Consider the following 21,772-nt stretch of genomic DNA (forward strand, 5'->3'; position numbering starts at 1 on the left):
CTTAGTATTTTGAATTTTATGACTGAAATCAGATTTAGGAATTTAATTATAAAAGAATAATGATGAAATTTCAATTTAATTATAAAAATAAGTTGGTGGGCTGGCCCTCCGGGCTAACCCAGTTTGTCACCTCTAACTGTTAGCATTTTATATTATCATGTAATATGTTTTTATATTTATCAACACAAAATTGTTCTTATAATTGCATCTAGATTACTATATATCTGTATTTTTTACAGTTGCCTTTAAATCAACTCTTTGTGGTCTTTGTATTTGTGACATATATAAGAGATAAAGAGTTAGAAAAAATTTGAGTTCGTACGTTTAATATTCTATCAAACACTTTATAGTTGAATAGGGTAATATTAAAATACTATTCATTAGTTTAATTACATAATAATTATTAATAGGCTTAACAAAATATTATTTATAGGTTTAACAATTTTTGATGCAGAAAGTTGTGGTATTATTAATAGGCTTAACAATCATCTATGCAAAAAGTAGTATGATATTAATATGGTTATTTAACAACCAAAATTTTAAACTTTTTTTTCCCACCCATGAAGTTTAAATTTCAAATTTAAATTATTTTTATCAACTATAAATATATTTTTTTATTTTTAAGTAAGATTTTTTGTTTAATCTATAATTTTATATCAAATTCAAATTTATTATATATGTCCATTTTCCACTGCAAAAACATTAATTGTTGAACTCTTTCTTCACCTATCAAGTTCAAAATTCAAATTTAAAAAGTTTAAAGTTTAAATATTAAATATTTTCTCACCCAATAGATATAATAATAAATTTTATTAAAAGACTTAATAATTTTTCATACAGAAAGTAGAGAAAAACATCCATAGAAGGTTGTGCACTTTTTCCATGTAATAGTTTTTAGTTATTCATTCACGACATAAAAAATTGTGTTAAATATATTCTTGTAATAAAAAAAATGAAAGTTTAATTTCTTTCTTATATACTTAATTAAAATTTTCATTTTTATACTTACTAAATTTTTATAATTTTTTTTACAGAAACATAGAGGTCGTTTTATTTTTATTTAAATTTAAAATTTAAATTCTTTTGTACTAATTTATAATTTTCATATACTTTTTTAAATTGGTGATACATGTACATTCAAAATACTTATGTTAAATATTTTTAAATAAAAATATTTGTACGGATTTTTTTTTCTCTTTTTGTATTACTTTTATAAGTTTAAATTTTAATAAATATTCTTTTATAGTATAAATTCGTCATTTCTTATTTTTATTTAAATTATTTTTTATCAACTATACATATATTTTATAATTTTAAATATTTTTTATTCTATAATTTTATATTAAATTCAAATTTCTCATACAGATATATTTTTTCCGTTACATAATATTAGATGCTGAACTCTTTTTTCACTTTTCAAGTTCAAAATTAAAATTTAAAAAAAAATTAAATTTTCAATATTAATCTTTTTTCCACCCAATAGACATAATAATTAATATTATTAATAAGCTTAATAATCTTCCATATAGAAAATTGTGGGAAACAGGGATAGAAGGTTGCGCATATTCTCCAAGTATATTTTGTTCATTATATATTAAATTAAAACTTTTTTTGTAGTGATTAAATTTCATTATTTATTTTTTACAGAAAGATAAATGTAATTTTTTATTTATTTAAATTCAATTATTTTCATTGTGTATATTTTTTTTATATTTGAAACAAAAATATAATGAACAAATATGGGTTGATACAAAAAAGTATTCTATTAAATCGAATATTTGGTGAATTGAATTGAACTGCATTTAATATAATCGAATATTTTGTTATTTAAACAAAAATATATTTAAACGTATATATATATATATATACATATATATATATATATATATATATGTTTATGAGAAAAATATTTCTGCAGTTACTGCAGATAAGTTATCTGCATTTACTCCCAAAATGACGTCGTTGTAGGATTGAAAAATTAAAAAATTATAATTATAAAGACTATAAAAATCCTGAAATAAATTAAAATTACAAAAATACCATGATATCCGCCCAAAACGACATCGTATTGGGCTTACTGCAGATAACTTATCTGCACTGACTGCAAAAAAGTGAACCAAATATCTCGGTCATTAGAAAAAACGTAATTAGAATACTCTTTTTAATCAATCCAATTTTTGATAATTTCAGTTTTTGCTTTATACTATTTTCCCACCTATCAAGTTCAAAATTCAAATTTAAAAAGTTAGAATTATAAACATTAAGGGTTCACTTTTTCTACCGTTACTGCAGATAAGTTATCTGCAGTAAGTCAATACGACATCGTTTTGGGGCAGAAATCATGATGTTTTTGTAATTTTAATTTATTTTAGGGTTATAATAGTCTTTATATTTATACTTTTTTAAGATTTCAATACCAAAATGGCGTCGTTTTGGGAATAAATGCAGATAACTTGTCTGGATTAACTGCAGAAACATTTTTTCCAAACATTAAATATTCCCCCCCAATAGTTACAATAAATAATATTATTAATAGGCTTAACAATTTTCCATGCAAAAAGTAATGAGAAACATTAAAATAGTCTGTAAAATATTTATTGGTAAACATCTTTTGATGATGCAAGAGTTGGATGATGAGTGGTCACTGGATGGTCATTCATTTTCATAGTGATTAATTTTTTATATTTTAATTTATACAGAATGATAGATATAATTTTTTTATTAGTTATTCATAATTTTTAGATTATATTTAAAATATTTATGTTAATTGTTTTTTAAGAAAATACTCGTACGGATTTTTTTCTCTTTTGGTATTAATTTTTTAAGTTAATTTTTTTATTTATTTTCTTTTATAGTATAAATGTGTCATTTCTTATTTGTTTTGCAATTAAATTTAATATTTATTTTATTTTTTAACAACTATGCATATATTTTTACAATTTTAAATATCATTTGATCTATAATTTTATATTAAATTTAAATTTATTATATATATCTTTGCACTTCAGAAATATTAATTGTTGAATAAATGCTAAACATCATTAAATTTTATTATTATAATATATGATCATTTTTAATTGATCGAAAAAATTATCCCAAATAATATAATAATAAAAATTATTAAACCTAACCATAAGAATATATTTTCCAATAAATATATAATAATACAGTTGTCTACCACTAAAAACTTTTGAACTCTTTTTCCACCTATATCAATTTAAAATTCGAATTTCAAAAAAAGTAGTGGGATATAAATAAAAATATTTGCAACCAATTAATGCTGAACTCTTTTATCACATATATCAAGTTTGAATTTCGAAATTTAGAAAAGTAATGAGATATTAATCATAAAAAAATGATTAAATATTTTTAAAAAATGTATATATTATATATATATTTTAAAAAATTACTTGTACGAAATTCTTTTCTCTTTTTGTATTATGTTTTCGAATTGATTTTTTTTTAAAAAAAAAACATTCTGGAATATTCTTTTTTTTAAAGGAGGTTGGTTTCAAGGCTAATTATGATAAATTTAATTAGAAGATAAAAAGTTTCATATGCCTGTATTATATTTTGAAATTGAAGAGCCATCAATTTCTTTACCATTTTATATTCTTAATATGAGCATGCAAAACAGAGCTTTCCAATGCCTAATTATATTGAATTACGCTAAGCACTTATACAATAGGCACAAACAAAATTAAAAAAAGTAGAAGGATGAATCAATAGTGATAATTAAATTAAAAAATTCCTAAAAGAAAAATTGCTTTGTAATTATGTTGCTAGGTTGCATTGATCTAGCATCTAGCATATTTCCAACATTCTTTGAAAAAATAGAAGATGGTTTTATGAGGGTCAAAGTAGTATCATCCTTATCCAACTCATCGCTCCCATCATCACGATAAGCATATCTGTCAAGAGCAAATATAAATTAAAGAACAGCAACAACAATGCGAAACAAATTATGTATGGACAGGAAGAATAGAAGGAAAATCTCATCTTGCTCTTGCAGACATTAAAGATAGAAAATAGAAGAACTTTAAGATAAAAGAGACATTTTTACCGTGTTGAATTTTGAGATGGTGCCCAAAGAGCACAAATAACACACAGGATAGAAAAAGACAGTACTTGCCAAAAGGCCGAGATGATCCACGCATTATGCTATTGGTCGTTGTATACTTTTGTTTCTTTGTTACAGCTTGTAGATCTTTCCAAAGAAAGCTAAAGTCAAATATTTAGTCATTTAAAAGTTAAGACATTTTATTATATCATCTCATTCATTCATGATATTAGATTATGGAGAAAAAAAATACTTATAGAAGAAAAACATATAGAGAAGAATGTCATACCTTCTTCCGAGGAAGTACAAAAGCACATATCTCAGTGATTCCAAATCATTCCGTCAGTTTTGTTCTACAACAAACTGCAAAAAAAGAAAAAGAAATTTATTACATGTTCATGTAATAGAACAACAATTTGAAAAGATGATTATAAAAAAAAAAAAAAGATGAAGAAGATAAACAGACAGATAAGGGAAGAAATATGTACACAAAAGCTAATTATCAAATTTGAGAGGATGAAGAAGATAAATAAAAGAAGAAATATGTGCACATAAGCTAATTATCAAATAAATAAAAAAAGGACAGAATATACTTACTAACAAAAAAGTTTACCACCAAACAAGTTTAACCTTACTTTTTAAAATATTAAACACTACTTTAGTACCGATCGATTTTGAAAATTAGAAGTAATTTAGCAAAAAAGAAAAAAGAAAAAATAGAAGTAACACAGTTTATTCAAGTATACAACTCCATGCAATGAGAGTTGATTAGCCATTCAACCATACGATGGAAATACCGCTTTAGTTTTATAGGCATCTCAGTTTTACGAACTCTTTGTATGTATAGAATTTGATTGTGATTGTGTTGCGATTAAAAATTTTAAACTTTCAATCTATACATAATATAGAAATTTAGTGAGATATAACTTTTGGAAATTGCTACGCAGGTTACTTGACGTATAAGAGATGAGTAAATGGAGATAAATGTGTTTGATTCTCTCTAGTATTATTTTTTGAAGAAATTTAAATCTTTGATTCTGCATCCACTCAAACTTTGAATTTATTCATAAAAACATCTACGGGATTACCGGTAAATAATTTCAACAAAAAATAATAATTTAGAAATTGTTGAGCAGTAAACCAATTTTTTTAGGGGTTTGTATCTATTATGTCACATGATCCAAAAAAATTTCTACACATATAACATTTTGTGGGACCCGCACTTTTTGAAGCAAAAAAAAAAAAACTAAGGCACGCAAAATGAATCTCTATAACATTACAGAATCACTTTTCCTATAACATAAGTCTTATAAAAAAAAATTTCGATATGTCACGTGTCCACATGATTTTTTATTATTTTTTTCGGTAATTTGATTGTTACCCACATGGTAAATTTAATATTATTTCATTATTGAATTTACCAAGAAACAATGGCAGTGGGTAGGTATCCAGCCTAATACCTTATCGGAGAAATTTGTTAGTTGTAACGTTTGTATTATTATACTTGAATATATTAAATATGGGAGGTTCTAGTTACTAATTCTTTTTTTATTATCTTTAACTACTAAATTTTAATCGTTGATTTCTGTCAATCTAACGGTTGTAATTTATTAGATCATACTTATTAATTAATTATAAATTTGCAATAAATTATAATTATTAGATTGACGAAAATCAACAGTTGAGATTTGGTAGTAAGAGATAATAAGAAAAAGAGGTAGTAAGTATAAACTCTTCCTATTAAATATATATTTTATAGTATTATTTGACAATTATAATATATCTTAATAAATTTTAACAAAATTATTTTAAAATATAATTTCTTCTAAAATGAGTTTTTTCATATCGTTGGATTCATTTATTTTGAAATATTAATTTATTTTAATCTAAAATAATATAAGTTAAATAAAATTTTAAAGAAAAATTTTAATACATAAATTCATCAAATTATATAAATTTAATTTTATAAAAATATATCAAATGGTAAAGAAAAATCCAGTTTTAAAAATCGTATTTTAAATAATTTTATTAGAATTTATATTTTTATAATTTATTAAAATATCTTATAACATAAAAGATCAAATTATTTCTTACACGTACATAATAAAAATATGTGATTTATATAAAAACGTATCCACCTCACAAAATTGAGAATTGAAAAAGCTTGAGGTGAATTGGAGTGTAGTGATGGTCATGGATGTTGACGTCATTGACGGAATTGTCTTACTCTTTGTTGGCTTGACAAGGAGGCTCCACTTCCAACTCCATCGTCCACTTAATAAAATGTGTGTGAGAGACTCAAATATCATATCACATACCTATTATTTTTTCTCTTTATTTTTGCTTACCACCGTGAAATAATAAATGTAGTTGAGATTTTAATCTAATGGTGTTAAAAAAATAATAAATAAAATAACTTATCTCATTATATAATTAAATATTGGGTTCACTTTTTCTACAGTAAGCCTAATACGACGTCGTTTTGGGACAGAAATAATGTTGTTTTTGTAATTTAAATTTATTTCAGAGTTATTATAGTATTTATCATTATAATTATGGGTTCGCTTTTTCTGCAGTTACTGTAGATAAGTTATCTGCAGTAAACCCAATACGACGTCGTTTTGGGATGGAAATAATGGTATTTTTGTAATTTTAATTTATTTCAGGGTTATTATAGTCTTTATATTTATAATTGTTTAAGATTTTAATACCAAAACGACGTCGTTTTGGGAATAAATGCAGATAACTTATCTGCATTAACTGCAGAAACATTTTTTCCTATAAGGGTTCGCTTTTTCTGCAGTTACTGTAGATAAGTTATCTGCAGTAAACCCAATACGACGTCGTTTTGGGATGGAAATAATGGTATTTTTGTAATTTTAATTTATTTCAGGGTTATTATAGTCTTTATATTTATAATTTTTTAAGATTTTAATACCAAAACGACGTCGTTTTGGGAATAAATGCAGATAACTTATCTGCATTAACTGCAGAAACATTTTTTCCTATAAGGGTTCGCTTTTTCTGCAGTTACTGTAGATAAGTTATCTGCAGTAAACCCAATACGACGTCGTTTTGGGATGGAAATAATGGTATTTTTGTAATTTTAATTTATTTCAGGGTTATTATAGTCTTCATATTTATAATTTTTTAAGATTTTAATACCAAAACGACGTCGTTTTGGGAATAAATGCAGATAACTTATCTGCATTAACTGCAGAAACATTTTTTCCTATAAGCGTTCGCTTTTTCTGCAGTTACTGTAGATAAGTTATCTGCAGTAAACCCAATACGACGTCGTTTTGGGATGGAAATAATGGTATTTTTGTAATTATTTAGTTTTTCAATCCCAAAACGAGTCATCTCGAGATTAAATGCATATAATTTATCTACAGTAATTGCAAAAATATATATTATTGAGTTAAATATTATATTTATATGTAGTGGAGACGTGGAGGTGTATATTCTTTCTTTCCCCTTTGCCCATAATAATAACATTACAAGTTACAACAACTCAAGTGAGAGTCAGAGTCATAAGAAGATGGGTTGGGCAATAGCTCTACATGGCGGCGCCGGCGACATCCCACTTTCACTACCACCGGAACGCCGCCAACCCCGCGAGGATGCCCTCCGTCACTGCCTTCAAATCGGCGTCGAAGCTCTTAAAGCCAAAATGCCTCCTTTGGACGTCGTTGAGCTTGTTGTAAGTACACCTTCCTTTTACTACCTCTCTCTGTTTCAATGGATGATTGTGAATTTTGCAGTTTCTATTTATCATGCTTATGGTGGTTATGAGTGTATATAATAGGTTCGTGAGTTAGAGAACATTCCGCAGTTCAATGCGGGCAGGGGATCGGTTCTGACCTCCAAAGGCAGTGTTGAAATGGAAGCTTCTATAATGGATGGTAACACAATGAAATGTGGAGCTGTTTCTGGTCTTACTACTGTTGTCAATCCCATTTCTTTGGCTCGTCTCGTAATGGAAAACACCCCACACATATATCTTGCTTTTCATGGAGCAGAGGACTTTGCTAGAGAACAAGTCAGTCAGTTAGTTCTTCTTCTTTTTTTATGATTCCTTTAACTGTAATTATATGATCCTAAACTTTTACCTCTGGAGTACTGTGGCTTCTTACCTTTCTTTGAAAATGAAACCCCTCCACAATAGCGGGTAAAAAACTGGTGGTGCTGTGTGTGGGAATTGGATCCCCCCCTGATTTTTTTCTCTCTCCCTTACATACAGAATCACTTAAACAGTGATAATTTAATTATGATAAAATAACAAAACATTATTATTCATAGTAATGTTTTAAACTGTGTTATTGTACTTGTACCTTTTGGCTCATCTTCAGTTATGACGGGCAAAATGGGCACTCCGCCATCAACCAGCCAAAAAATGACTCAGCCCGCTCTGCCCCGCTTTTGAAAGTGGGCGGAAAAACTCAGTCCGCCCTGCCCCGTTTGGCGGGTTGGGTGGATTGGCCCGCTCGAGCCTATTTTACACTGACCCGCCTCAGCCCATCTGTGCCCGCTATCAACCCGCCAAAAAATGAACCTGCCCCACTTTTGAGATGGATTGAAAAACTCAGCCCGTCCCGCCCCGTTTGGCGGGTTGGCCCGCCGAGTCGGCAAAACAACCCGCCCAGTCGAGCCCGTTCTGTCGGCTCTAATGATCATGCATCCATCCTTATTTTTCAGGGAGTTGAGACTGTAGATTCAAGCCATTTTATTACTGCGGAAAATATTGAAAGACTAAAGCAGGCAAAAGAAGCCAATAGGGTCCAGGTAATTTTGCCTAGTTCTCTTTCTCTGTGTGTGTGTGTGGCTTAGGATGCTGATTTTCGGCTTAAGAGTAATATATTTATTTATGTTACATCAATCACCTGAAATTATTTTTTTCCGTTCCTATGATGTTGATGACTTTTGTTCTTGTCAAATATATAGATTGATTATACCCAACCCATCCAAAATGATACTAAGAAGGAAACACCACTTGCTAATGGGGATAGTCAAATTGGAACTGTTGGGTGTGTGGCTGTTGATAGTCTTGGGAATCTAGCTTCTGCAACATCTACTGGTGGATTAGTGAACAAAATGGTTGGTCGAATTGGTGACACACCTGTCATAGGTGCTGGGACATATGCCAATGAACTTTGTGCGGTTTCTGCAACAGGCAAAGGTGAAGCAATAATACGTGGGACAGTAGCAAGAGATGTGGCTGCCCTGATGGAGTTCAAAGGTCTTTCTCTCAAGGAAGCTGCTACTTGTGTTGTTCAAGAGCGCACACCAAAAGGCACTGTTGGTTTGGTTGCTGTGTCTGCTGCAGGAGAAGTTGCAATGCCTTTTAATACAACAGGCATGTTCCGAGCATGTGCCACTGAAGATGGGTATTCAGAGATTGCAATTTGGCCTGCTGCCTAAATTTAGAGTTTTATTAGAGGCTTTTCTGATTTCCAAGCTTAATGCATTCTGACATTTGTTGGTATTTCATGCATGGTTATATCATAAGGAAATCTATCTGCTTTTCAAGTTACAAATTGTCGTTTGGTTCCAGATTATAATCTTCATGAGTACCTCGTTATCCATGACCCTGCATATTCTTCTTTATAGTTTGTCCTACATTTTGAATGCCACACCTTCTACTTATTATCAGGGGTTTTATAACGCTCCCCTTGACAAATGCTCCGTAATTGTTGAAGAGAAAACCAATATTCATTTCATGGATGTCCAATAAAATGAAGTTCTATTTCAAATTACTGTAACCTGTGCTCTTGACCTCTGATAAACTATAACTTTTAATTAGTGTGTAACTTTTTTTAGTGAATCAGACCAAACGTCAAAAAATTAATCTCACTTCAGATCCCACCACATGGACTTTGCCACTGCAAAATATCAGCCCACTACTAACACTTACTATTTGTTGGAATGGAAGATAACTGCATATTTTTTAGGCAAGGGAAGGTTGAAGACTCTTAGTTTATCCCGGATGAGGTGATCAAGCACCTTGACCAAATCACAGCAAAAACTGGCTGCTTCTCATTAGCTACTGGTGTCACGGCCTATCCTTACAGTACATGCATATGTTTATAATAATAACATACGTCATTTATTTCCATTTCTTTTTTAAGGTAAGTGGTAGGTGTGAAAGTAGGCTGGGCTGGGCCAAGCTTTGCCCTGAAAAGTCCAAGTCTATGTCAAAAAATTTCAATTTTGTCTAGCCCAAGCCTAGTACGAATCTAACTGTTAGTCTGACTTAGCCCGTTTATAAAAAAACAAATGGTCTGGCTTAGCCCGTTAGCGTATTAATTTTTAACTTCTAAGCAGAACCATGAATCAACTTTACAAAATACTCAAATTCTGTTGCTAAATCAAAAATCATAATTTCAACATCCAAACAGAATCATGAATCACAACAAAACTCATACAATCTGTATTTAAGTCAATTTTAAAAGCAAAATGCTCAAACTAAATAACATATATTTCATCAGATCCAATAAACAAATCCATACTATGTAAATTAAAATAACTATGAGAATCCAACAAACGCATCATGATGCTTGTAGTAAGTATAACATCTCCTAAAAACCTTTTAATATATTCATATACATAATCTAACATGCTGAGATGTTAGTTCCTCCTATATAAGAAATAAAGTCAGATTTTTATTAAAATATAATTGAATATAATTAAGTTATAAATAATTGCAATTGATTAAATTTATATCTTTTGTTTTTTTCTTCAAGTCATACTTATTCTATTCTATTTTATTTAAAATAAATAGTACAATATAGGTCGGCCTGTAGGCTTATAGGCCAGGCCTTGTGAAAGTGAGCCTACGGCCCTTTTATTAAATAAGTTTTTTCAAGACCCAAACCCGACCTATTTTACGAAATATACTAAGTCAGGTCTGACCTGACGTAGGCTAAGCCGTAAGCCGACTCGGCCCAGTGTTTCACCCCAGTCAGTGGTATGTGCCAATACCTCTAATTAAAAAAAAAAAAAAAAAAAAAGTAGGAGAAAAACTTATGTGACATTGATTTCAATTTATCCAACCACCCATTACCTTAATTCGGAATGATGACATAGAATCAAATTAATTTGAATATGTTAGATATTGCTTAATAACAGATGAAGTTGTAAAAAGACCACTTTTGTCTAAAATTCCTAGCCACGCAAACTTCAAATGAGTGACAAAACTACTCCCATTCGTGGATGATAGATTGCCTTATTTGAAAAAAAGAACAATATGCCATGTTGCTACCTTTAAGGGAAGGAACTCTCTCATTTTGTCTACTTAATCATGTACCACAGTAACTAAGAACAAAAAGTGGCACTTGGAGTTAGCTTAAAGGACAAAAGACTAGGATAAAATTAGTAGTAAACGTTTTCAATTCAATCTTATGAAAAAAATCCAAGAGATATGCAAAATAAAACAATTGTTCTTTTAGTAGAAATGCAAATACAATTTGCAAAAATGTAGACTATGTATATATATGGAAATGATCTTTTCACTCTGATATAAGAATAATAAATTTACTCGAGTAAAAGAATAATAAGTTTTACTCATACCTGGTTGAAAACCGAATATTGAAGTGCTAACCTGTGCTGTTGCTGTAATAATTTTCTTTCTCCAACTTTAGGTTTGTTCCTCAATCCTTGTCTACTTTTGTTCCACCAGTTGCCTTAAAGCAACACTGATATCAGATTCACTTTTTAGGTTTTTCTTTAACATATTATGCCAAGTCCATGAAGGATTACCATACCCAATAAAATACTGTTGGCTTAGCAAATAAACATCCGTTCAACTGGCATCAGCAAATTTCTATAAGATTTCATGAACGTATAACCAGACAGAAGGGAAAAAAAAATTGTTTCTATTCCATTACATTGCTATTGAAAGAGCTGATAAATTATTACAAGAATTACTAAAGAACAATCATTCTACTACTTGCAGAAGGGGAAAAGATGGCCAATAGCCAAAAATGGATTCTCCCACATCTCTTCAGCTAACGCATATGAACTTTATAGTGTGTAAGAAATCATTCTGTTCTCTTTCAAGACTGATTCAAAAGAAAAGTAAGCAGAAGAAAAGAGAAGGGATGGGGGGGAAAAGACAAAATTCCTAGCAAAGTCAAAAAATTTCTACTTCTGACTTTACAGTAAGGCAACCACAGATTAAGAGTTTAAAATAATCAGAGATTGCATAATCCATCAGCAATCGAGAAGTAGTGCATTTCAACTTGTGGCACAATGTTGAAGATGAGGGTGACTTTGATTTACGTACTTGTCCCATAGTGGCTTATACCTGCCTATAGCTAGCTTCAGCCACGGCTTCATGTTCCCGTTGAAGTGAATAACTGCTGCACTTTCAATCAGGCGGTTGTCAATATTTAGGTCATAACCCAAACCTAAAACATGCCATCTTCTGTCAAGTGGCTCTGTCAAACCATAAAAGCATAGAAGAGCAGGAGGAAGTGTCCCCAGCTTCCAGAGTGTCCCATCAGCATTCTGCTCCTGCCAATAGTGATATCTAGCGGTCACATTTGCCTTCCTCCATGCAACCAAGTCGAAAATGTTCATACCAAATGCCCATGCACATGCCTGAGGATCAAACTTAGAGCTTATGATTGAACTTGAGAAGTTGAGATACTTGTAGTACCGATGAAATGCTTCAAGACAAGTTTCAACTGCACCATTCACATTCCCATGCAAATCCAGTGAGAAAAGAGGGGTCAGGTCCTTCTGGACAACAAGATCATCATCCAGGAAAACAACCTTCTCAAGTTGTGGATAAATCTCAGGGATGTAAAACCGAAGATGATTCAATAAAGACAAATACTTGGGATTCCGCATTTTTGGTTCAACATTTACATCTTGATATGCACCAAAATAGAAGTTTTGTAATTCAGGACTGAGGAGCTGCTTGACAATTGGAGAATAAGATGCATTCAACCAATGAAACTCCTCAATATTCTGTACCTCTATGGTGGCCCCTTTAAAATCATTCCTGAGGAACCATGCTTGCATTGCTCCATAATTGACTGCATTAGTGACAATGTGAAAGATCAACTGCTTTGGATGATCAGCATTGGAAACGGTTGAGTTAACAACTACAGATGTTGACAGTACATTATCTGAAAATATGCAGAAATGATAAAGATTGTTGTCCATGAGCCGTGGGGAGTTTTTTCTCTCATCTGAGAGTTCTTGCAGGGATGACATTTTTAGCCAATCAGACACGAGTTTCACATTTAGGCAATGAAGACTCTTGGGTAGTGCTTCTGCTGCTATTTGGCCAAACACAGCGCTTTGAACTGTTGCAGCATTGGCACGCTCTTCAAGGGCTTGAATATGTGATTTCATAGTCACTATTGTGGTTGCAATGTCATAATGGATATCTTGTGCTTTAAAAATTAGAGAAGAAAGGCTTTTAATAATTGGCTCTGCATCCTCCAGTGTCACAGGCTCCCCAGTCATGGCAGCTTTTGAAAGCAAAAGCTGGCAACCTCTAATCTTTGAGCTAAGCCGCCAGGCAAGGTGAAGATTATTGTGTTCCTTGGCAATAACCACATAAGCCTTGGCCAGAATCATTTGTTGCGCTAACTGCCGTGAAAATGATGTTACACTTAAAATTTCTTCAGTAAAATTCAAACTCTCCTTAGCAAAATGTTCAACTCTTGCATTTCTCTCCTGCAAAGGAAATTCACTAGCTCCATAAGTACCCAAAAGGTGGGAATAAGGGACAACTTTTAACATCAAATAATGATATCAACTAAAGAGTAACAACAATATAACCATCACAACAGTGTGAACGATTGTAGCATTAATAACTACAATTATATCACTTTTAGGGGTGTATGGAAATGGATAAGTTGTCCGAGGTCTCTGAGGTCCCTGTCTTTCATTTCAATACCCATTTGGGAGATTTCGTACATGCATCAGTAACCTTCAAGACCCATTCTTTTACACTCCAAGGATTATCAAGGCATACTTAACCATGTTTACTACTTCATATTGACGACCAATCGCTCAACTTTTGGTTTTGATATCATCCAGAACCTTGAGTGTTCAATTCAATTTTTTGTATCATTTATGCATACAGAAGCAAATTTTTATAATTAGCACCATATTCATAAAGAAACTTCCAGAAAAAGCTTGTCATGGTTTTAGCTATTTTTCTGAATGTTGGACGACTGAAAGAAATTAACAGAAACACCATAATAATGAATTAGATATAATAACAAACACAATAACTTTATGGTTGCTACAGAATGATGAAAGGAAGGTCATCTTTGCGATGTATTCAGATTTTTGGAAACAGGTCATATGAACAGGATAAGTTGGAAAGTAGATGTAGAAAGGAGAAGCATATTGAAGGAACATGTGTTATTTAGGAATTATTATTTTATTATTAGAATTTTAGAATTTCCTCTTATTGAAGAGATCTTTCATAATTTGTAGGAATTTAATATTTAATTAAGATATATCTAAGATTTTATATTTGATTAGGATTATGGTTTATCCAAGATTTTATTACTTTTGGGTTACAAATACTCTTCAGATGCTATATGTTATTCAGACTTTTGCATAATTAATTATTGATATTCGGTTTCCTTCAAAGAGTATCTGAAACTTAAGTTGGAGGAACACCCTAGACTTAGCAGTCAGGGGAATACCCTGCCAAGAGGAATACTATTGGCTATAGAAATACGTCATAGGCTCTGGTCACATAAGAAAAAATGGCTGGATCCTGCATGGGGTTGACAAAAGTATAACAATTCTGAAGATTGGGTGGTACATAAGTTAACAGTCTCAAGGGGAATGCTGTTCAAGTGAACACTGAACAGTTTCCAAACCTAATAATTAGTGACCTTTTCCCATTCTAGAAATAAATCACAAAAAGTAATCAAAAAAATTCTGTTCTTATCCTTGTCATCAACCTCTTTGTTGAAAACTAGTATCTTCCTTGGCTTAACTACACGCATTTTTCTTTACCATACCACTCATTTTCAATAGGACTCAAACATATTCCAATGCACTCAAAATACAAATGAAAATTTGTTTTAGCATGCTAAATAAAAGCCATTTGAAACAGAAGTAAGCAAATTCAGACCAAATGAATAGGGTCCTAGAGATTTTTCCCCCCTATAGCTCATCTAGCCATAGATGTTACTACTGTGACCAAAGGATATTGCTCCTCAAAAATGGTAAAGGTTGATGCTGATGGTGTGGATCCAGCCGACAACCCAAAACACCATTAAAATTAGGGATTAATCAGGTAACAAGTCTTCTTCTTTCTGTTTTAATCAGTAACACATCTTATTCCCAGAGTAAATGCAAGATATCTCTCACTAAATGCAAGATATACTCAGGTCAAGCTTGAAATCATATCTAAAAGTATGAAATCAACAATTTCCAACATGATTGACTTCAAAAACTTCAGCTATGACAAGTAATAACTCTCTGAAATTGGTAGAGTATCAGGTAAAAGAATGTTATAGCAACTAAGGTACAAAAATGTTTAATATGGAGCCAATTAGGCAGTCCATAAAAATGTTCCATTCTTGCCCCAGTACTGAACCAGGTATATATTTTGAAAAGATCTAAGGCGTAATCCTCCAAGAAATTACAAAAAAAAGGACAAGAAAACATCTGATACTGAATTAGAGACGACTAAATCTGGAACAACTATACCATCAAATTCTAAGCCCAGGAAAGCTCACAAAACGAGAACACTAGGATCTCCTCATGAAAAAAAAAGGTTTACATTTACAGTCCATAGAAGCCTATTAATATGTATTGAAGAAAAGCAATAAAAAAACAAGAAGAAACACGACAATCAGTTTTCAGTGGCACGGATACTAAACTTCTGCTTGTGAAACAAGAAAGGAGACAGAGTATTGAGACTCCAGATTACACTTGATCCACATCGAATTGAACGGACTTTAACCTCAACTATATCTTTTAAAATAAAATAATATAAAAAGTTAAAAATAAGAGTTGTAGAGTTGCCAATTCAATTGTTTCAGACCATTTGAATAAATATTAATTGGTTTCTTCTGAATCACAATGTTGACACAAACATAGGTTCCTCTCATCCATCAATTTGGCAATAGAAAAAGCAAAGATAGGCTAATGATCAGAAGTTGATAGAGTTAACACACGCAAAAAACATTAAGACGAATTGATTCATAGAAGTGAGCATAGATGAATTCAATTAGAAAACTTGAGACGCAAAAGGAGAACCCATGAAAGCCATAAACAACCATCACCATGCTCTAAGATCAATAGGGCATCTCCAAAAACAGTCACTTTATAAAACGAATAACTTAATAATAAAAAATGAAGCGAAGAGAGAGAGAGAGAGAGATTGGTGAATTGTTGTTACCAGCAAAGGATATTGAACCCGATCTTGGTGGTGATTGTGTTGGAAAACAAACAAAACCAATCCGAGAAGAGAGGAGAAGCCAAGTAGCACCCAGATCCAATAAGAAAACCTCCGTCGAACCGGGCGCCGATACTCGGCAGCCCGCCGTCGCATCTTTCACCGTTTCCGGTCCACAATTCACCAGGGAGTCGAGAATTCAGACCCACCCATGTTTTTGAATTGATCAGAAACCCATCAAAAAGGGCTCTTTTTTCCAATGTTCAGTCTACACAATCCACACACCTCTCCGAGGTGGACAGCCTATGCAACATGCGCTTGCATTCGATTCGAATTGGAATTGGAAGGACCAACAATGAGTGACCTATCTGTGTATTTAGTGACAGTAAATTCGACTACAGAATAAGACCGACAAAATTATTTATTTAATTATTAAATTACAAATTCATAAAAAAAAAAAAAAAAAGGAGAGAGAGAGAGAGAGATGAGCAAAGGCTTGGTTTGGTCAGTGAGAAAGCTTACGAGGGCACCATTACAATTTACAAATGTAAATGTTAGGTGTGGGTTTACAAATAAAAATAAAGAATTAAAATACAAAACACAAAAAAATGGAAATGCCGGCGGCACATGATCGCATGTGATGATGATGTGTGATGTTAATCGTAACGTAAACTATGCAGTTTTTTAATTATTTATTTTTGATATAATTCGAAAAGTATTTTCATTCAATATCTTCTGATCACTTTGTTTTACAGCTCATTGGAACAGATGATGCATTGAAGACAGAGGCAGGATTTAAACTCTTGACCCAAGCAAAACCTTTAAAAGCTTACTTGGGGGTTAGTTTTTTAATTTTTAATGTCTTAATTATGGATCTTGTTTCTCATACTATATTGTTAATAATACTGATTTCATTGCAAATTTTCATTTATCTTAACTATGAATTTTTCTTTCTTTCTTTTCTTTTGGGATATTATATGGGTTTTTTTTATCATTGTGCCCTTATTATATTAAAAATTACCACTATACCCCGTATCAAAACATATTACTCATATGCTCTTGTTTGACTGTTATTGAGTATGTATTCTTTGCAAAACAGTGTATACTCAAGTGTGTTGCCGACATTACATGACATTACACAATCGAGTGTTATGCTTCAGGCATGAATTTCTTGAAGACAAAAGACAATACATGACATTACCAACATTGTTTTCTGTTTCTAGGGTTCATCAATGGTGGCATCTCCTTGGCAACGGGAAGGGAATGATGGACTCTTGTCCTTATCAATCTCCACAACTTACTCGCTCATCTAGCCAACATCTTCTCTAATACATATACGCCCTTTAGAGAGAGGAGCACCATCATGTTTGTTTTTTGTATAAATCATTTTTATACTTTTGATTTCTCAGTTGTTTCCCATTGATTTTATTTTCTTTTTGTTTTTGTTGGGTTTTTTTGAGATCTATACTTTAGTTGCAACACTAATTTTAGTTAAAAACTTTTTTGTCTATATCAGATTTTGTGTAATTTTCCATTAATTTTTTTATGCTTTAGTTAAAAAAAAAAACAGAAGTCTCCTCAGCGAAGCTTGTCTTGCCTAATGGGTTTCTCCACAATTAAAGGGCATAAAGGCTGACCTGTCCCGATTCCATCTTTTTTAAGCTATGCATACTTTTGGTCCAATTTGTTAGATTGGGCCTGACACATCTGAAAAAGTTAAATCATTACGCTGCTGGGCTATGAAAGCTATAGTGGCCCAACCGAATCCGTTGCTGATCTAACAAACTTAGTTATTCAATTTTTCTCACATTCTGTTATTCAGTTACAACTTACAATCACATGCCCAATGTTATCTGGGCTCAGTCTATATATTGGGACTTAGCCCATTCAGATCATATATACAATTCATATTGTATTCAGCAGTTGATAGAAGAGATTAAGATCTCATTCTCTCTTTCGTTACTTCATTCAGATCATATATACAATTCATATTTATCAGGGTACAACCTTGTTTCTGATACGTCTCCGGAATTTTTATTTATTTTAGTAAGTGTACTATTTCGCTGAAGTAACTGCTCAGTACCAAATTGTGTTACCTACTAAGACAAAATCTTTTTTTACCCAAATACTACGCAATCACACACTATGTCATTCCTAGCATTCATGCTCAACATCAGAGAGTTCATTTGCATTAAATTAAGACTGTTTCATATTTTGGAAAATACTGTGCTGGATTAGTAGCGCAATATTTCACTGTGGCATGACACGATTTATGCGGTATATTTACTGGAACAATGCCCTGCATATGACAGCTTTTCTCCCGATCAGAAATTGTATAAAATCTTAAACATTTAATATGTTTTAAGATCAAAAACCCAAAATTACCAATACTTAGTACTCTATTGTACATTGTTTGAGTCACTTCCCTATTGGTTTTGATTAAGAACAAAGAGTAAAGGATAATAAAAAGCAATTGATTCATCTCTTGTTTCACCATGGTGTAGGTGTACAATGATTTTCACGAGCATCAAGTTAATTTCACCCGCACCTTGACGCATTCAAGTTGGGGACTCACCAGAGCAAAGTATCATTATTTTAGGGAGTACAAAGAACAAGTATCATTTTATTAATAGTGCTATTAAGCCAAAAGCCAAAACTTTTTATGGCGTTTGGTAGTAATCAAATACCCTCCAATTTTCTTATTCTTCCTCCTCACTGCAATGGTCATGCAAGGCGAGTTCTGAATACAATATTCAACAACACCAGCATTGGTTCTCTTTCGTGACCACCTTCTCATTAAGCGCCACAATATGGATCGCTTTTTTTGTCCCACAACCAACAGTGACACCATCTGTTGCTTTGCCTCTTGCACTATAGCAGCACCCTTATTATCCTCTCCTTCAAGCATTACTACATTCACTAGCACCTGAAACCCACAAACCCAACATGTTACCTCGTGTCATAAACATATAAAAATGTCCAATTCACGAAAAAAAAAATTCTTTGAAACTCACCCCTGGTCTCTTCTTTTCGCACATGCTTTTCATATCGAAGAGAAGTTGATAAGCCTTCAGATTAAACTTCCCATCAGACTCTGCACCTGGGAATAGAATAAAATTGAACCCTTTTTTTTATCCTTCTTTGTCTAATTCAGAATACAGAACAAGAGAAATAGTAGAATCATTTCTCACCTTTTCTGGTGGACCTGGCTACATGAACAAGAACAACAGTGTCCTGGCTCTGAACAGTGTGTGAGAGTGCCCATTCAAGAGCCCCTTTAGATTCAAAGCTAGAATCCACAACCACCATGATCTTATTGCCAGTTTCAGCCCCTTTTTCAGCATCTTCTCTGCCATAGTCATAGCTTCCATTGCTTGAAAACTCAGTTCTATTTTCATATTTGACAGAAAATGAAGAAGAGGCTCGAACACGAGGCTTGGCATGACCAATGCACAAATTGTGCAACTTGATGCGTGGCCTTCCCATGCCTTGTTAGTTCTAAAGGTCATCAACTGTGTCTATATCATTATATATACATCGTGGAACACAATTGAATTGAATAGGCCAGCTTCTTTGTCACGTCCTTGACTTTGTTGAACTTCTATTTTTTATTTTTATGATCCACTGTTTCAATTTCAACTGTCAATTAATGATTTCTTTGTTTGTTTTTGTACAATTTCTTATTTGTGGGGCTAATCTTGGACGTGCGAACCATCAAGATTTTGGATGATGCACAAGAGTTGACAATTTGACACAAATTCTTTAATGGTTTCCACACGCATGGAAGAATAATTCTCAAGACGTTAGCCACAAGTAGAAAAATAAATAAATTAAACTTGTAAGCGCTAATCATTAAAGCAAATGACTTTTAAATTTGACTAGTACTAATGGAGATCACGTTCAATTACAAAATTTAAGAGATTGAAACATGGGTACGTGTCATGTAATCTCAAGGAATCCAATTATTCCTTTATCACAAAAGTCACAAATGTCATATTATTGGATATGAAAAAGGAGTAAGGAAATGGTCAGTTAGAGAAATGTAAGTGCCTCTCTACTTGTTTTGGATTGGGAGATTCTAATGTAATTGCCACCACGCCATTGTGGTGAAAGTTCGAACTTTGAAATTGAACAATTTCTTTGAGTACAAGTGTTTGTTGGTAACTACTTTGATTTGTGTGGCTCAACATTTAAAAAATGGGGTGATTATATTTACGGGGAAGATATACTTACCACCAAAAAAGTTTACAACCTTTACAATTAACCTAATCACCACTAATTTCTGTCAATCTAACGGTTATAATTTATTGAAAATTATTGGGTCGCATTTATTAATTAATTATTAATTCCCAATAAATTATAATCGTTAGATTGACGAAAATCAATGGTGATTAGATTGGTTGTAAATGTGGTAAACTTTTTTGGTGGTAAATACATCATGCCCCTATATTTATTACTATTTTAATCTTATTACTTTACTGCTTACTGTTGGATTAATTTGAAATCAAGGTTAAAAAATAGAAAAAATTAATTGTTGTTGATTTTAAATTGATCCAATAATAACCAATCGTAAGAATAATAAGACTAAAATGGTTGTAAGTAAAAATATTTTAAAATAGAATTAGAAAGAAACACTTCTTTGCTTTGAATACAAGCGTAATGGGGATTTTGATAGCAAATCCATAAATTATAATATGCTTTGCTTTAATTACAAATCATCATCTCTTTGTGACGGTGACCCATACCGCGACCCTCTTTTTGACTTGCCTGCAAATATTCTACCTTAATTACGTGAATCTTTTTCCAGCCTGTGGCCGCTAAAATGTACATTCCTTTCTCAAGGGGAGGTGTAAGGTGTACAACAAAATTTATAAAAATGTTATTTGCAGAAAATTAGAGAAATAAAAAATCCATAAACATGCATAAAATAATTAAAATAAAGTGTATGCAGAGACTTGGGTTATTTTACGTATGTAGATGTGTATCGAAAGTATACAGTCACTATATGCTCGTAACTGTTGCAAATTCTGCCAACGCAGGTCATGCGCCGTGGTTCACACATCATAATCAAAGCCAGACTATTCCAGTCACCGTATAGTGACCGCCAATTATGAACCATTCCCGTAAATCAAATGCCTAATTGACTGAGGTTGGTATTTGGTAGCAGTGTTAATTAGCAAGAATGAAAGGCAGTACTTTAAAATCTGGATCGGACGAGCTGGGTCGATTCGGGTTTTGGTGACATGTTACTACTCACGACAAGTGTACCGATCGTACAAGTAATATATGATTAAGTAAGAGATTGTTCCCACGAGGATTACGGTTCA

At 32.0% G+C, this 21,772-nt stretch overlaps 3 protein-coding genes across 4 annotated transcripts; 1 reads left to right on the forward strand and 2 right to left on the reverse strand.

Moving 5' to 3' along the window:
- Positions 1–7,551: 7,551 nt before the first annotated feature.
- Positions 7,552–9,625, forward strand: LOC133299791 (isoaspartyl peptidase/L-asparaginase). The gene is made up of 4 exons (XM_061499278.1): positions 7,552–7,763; positions 7,869–8,102; positions 8,759–8,845; positions 9,005–9,625. The coding sequence occupies exons 1-4, from the start codon at positions 7,602–7,604 to the stop codon at positions 9,479–9,481; spliced, it is 960 nt and encodes a 319-aa protein (XP_061355262.1). The 5' UTR covers positions 7,552–7,601; the 3' UTR covers positions 9,482–9,625.
- Positions 9,626–11,901: 2,276 nt separating this feature from the next.
- On the reverse strand, positions 11,902–16,805 carry LOC133299749 (hexosyltransferase GAUT11-like). 2 transcript variants are annotated; one of them, XM_061499240.1, is made up of 2 exons: positions 16,449–16,805; positions 11,902–13,747 (listed from the first exon to the last, which is right to left on the reverse strand). In XM_061499240.1, exons 1-2 carry the CDS (start codon positions 16,599–16,601, stop codon positions 12,296–12,298), a joined length of 1,605 nt encoding a protein of 534 aa, XP_061355224.1. In that variant the 5' UTR covers positions 16,602–16,805; the 3' UTR covers positions 11,902–12,295. The 2 variants fall into 2 exon arrangements, with proteins under 2 accessions (XP_061355224.1, XP_061355221.1); XM_061499237.1 differs by having other exon boundaries at positions 11,902–13,750.
- Positions 16,806–18,846: 2,041 nt separating this feature from the next.
- LOC133299839 (uncharacterized) lies at positions 18,847–19,931 on the reverse strand. The gene is made up of 3 exons (XM_061499340.1): positions 19,637–19,931; positions 19,460–19,545; positions 18,847–19,371 (listed from the first exon to the last, which is right to left on the reverse strand). The coding sequence occupies exons 1-3, from the start codon at positions 19,929–19,931 to the stop codon at positions 19,084–19,086; spliced, it is 669 nt and encodes a 222-aa protein (XP_061355324.1). The 3' UTR covers positions 18,847–19,083.
- Between the last annotated feature and the right edge of the window lie 1,841 nt (positions 19,932–21,772).

The sequence above is a fragment of the Gastrolobium bilobum genome, unplaced genomic scaffold (assembly GCF_033153095.1).
Source record: "Gastrolobium bilobum isolate Gb01-03AN ecotype WA unplaced genomic scaffold, APGP_CSIRO_Gbil_v1 utg15578, whole genome shotgun sequence".
Classification (NCBI taxonomy): Eukaryota; Viridiplantae; Streptophyta; class Magnoliopsida; order Fabales; family Fabaceae; genus Gastrolobium; species Gastrolobium bilobum.

Coding starts and splice junctions, on each gene's coding strand:
- LOC133299791 (XM_061499278.1), top strand. CDS start 7,602: ATGGGTTGGGCAATAGCTCTACATGGCGGCGCCGGCGACATCCCACTT. Junction 8,103..8,758: donor AGGACTTTGCTAGAGAACAA/GTCAGTCAGTTA, acceptor CTTATTTTTCAG/GGAGTTGAGACTGTAGATTC. Junction 8,846..9,004: donor AAGAAGCCAATAGGGTCCAG/GTAATTTTGCCT, acceptor TCAAATATATAG/ATTGATTATACCCAACCCAT.
- LOC133299749 (XM_061499237.1), bottom strand. CDS start 16,601: ATGCGACGGCGGGCTGCCGAGTATCGGCGCCCGGTTCGACGGAGGTTT. Junction 13,751..16,448: donor GGGTTCAATATCCTTTGCTG/GTAACAACAATT, acceptor TTTCCTTTGCAG/GAGAGAAATGCAAGAGTTGA.
- LOC133299839 (XM_061499340.1), bottom strand. CDS start 19,931: ATGGGAAGGCCACGCATCAAGTTGCACAATTTGTGCATTGGTCATGCC. Junction 19,546..19,636: donor AGCCAGGTCCACCAGAAAAG/GTGAGAAATGAT, acceptor TTCTATTCCCAG/GTGCAGAGTCTGATGGGAAG. Junction 19,372..19,459: donor GCGAAAAGAAGAGACCAGGG/GTGAGTTTCAAA, acceptor TGTGGGTTTCAG/GTGCTAGTGAATGTAGTAAT.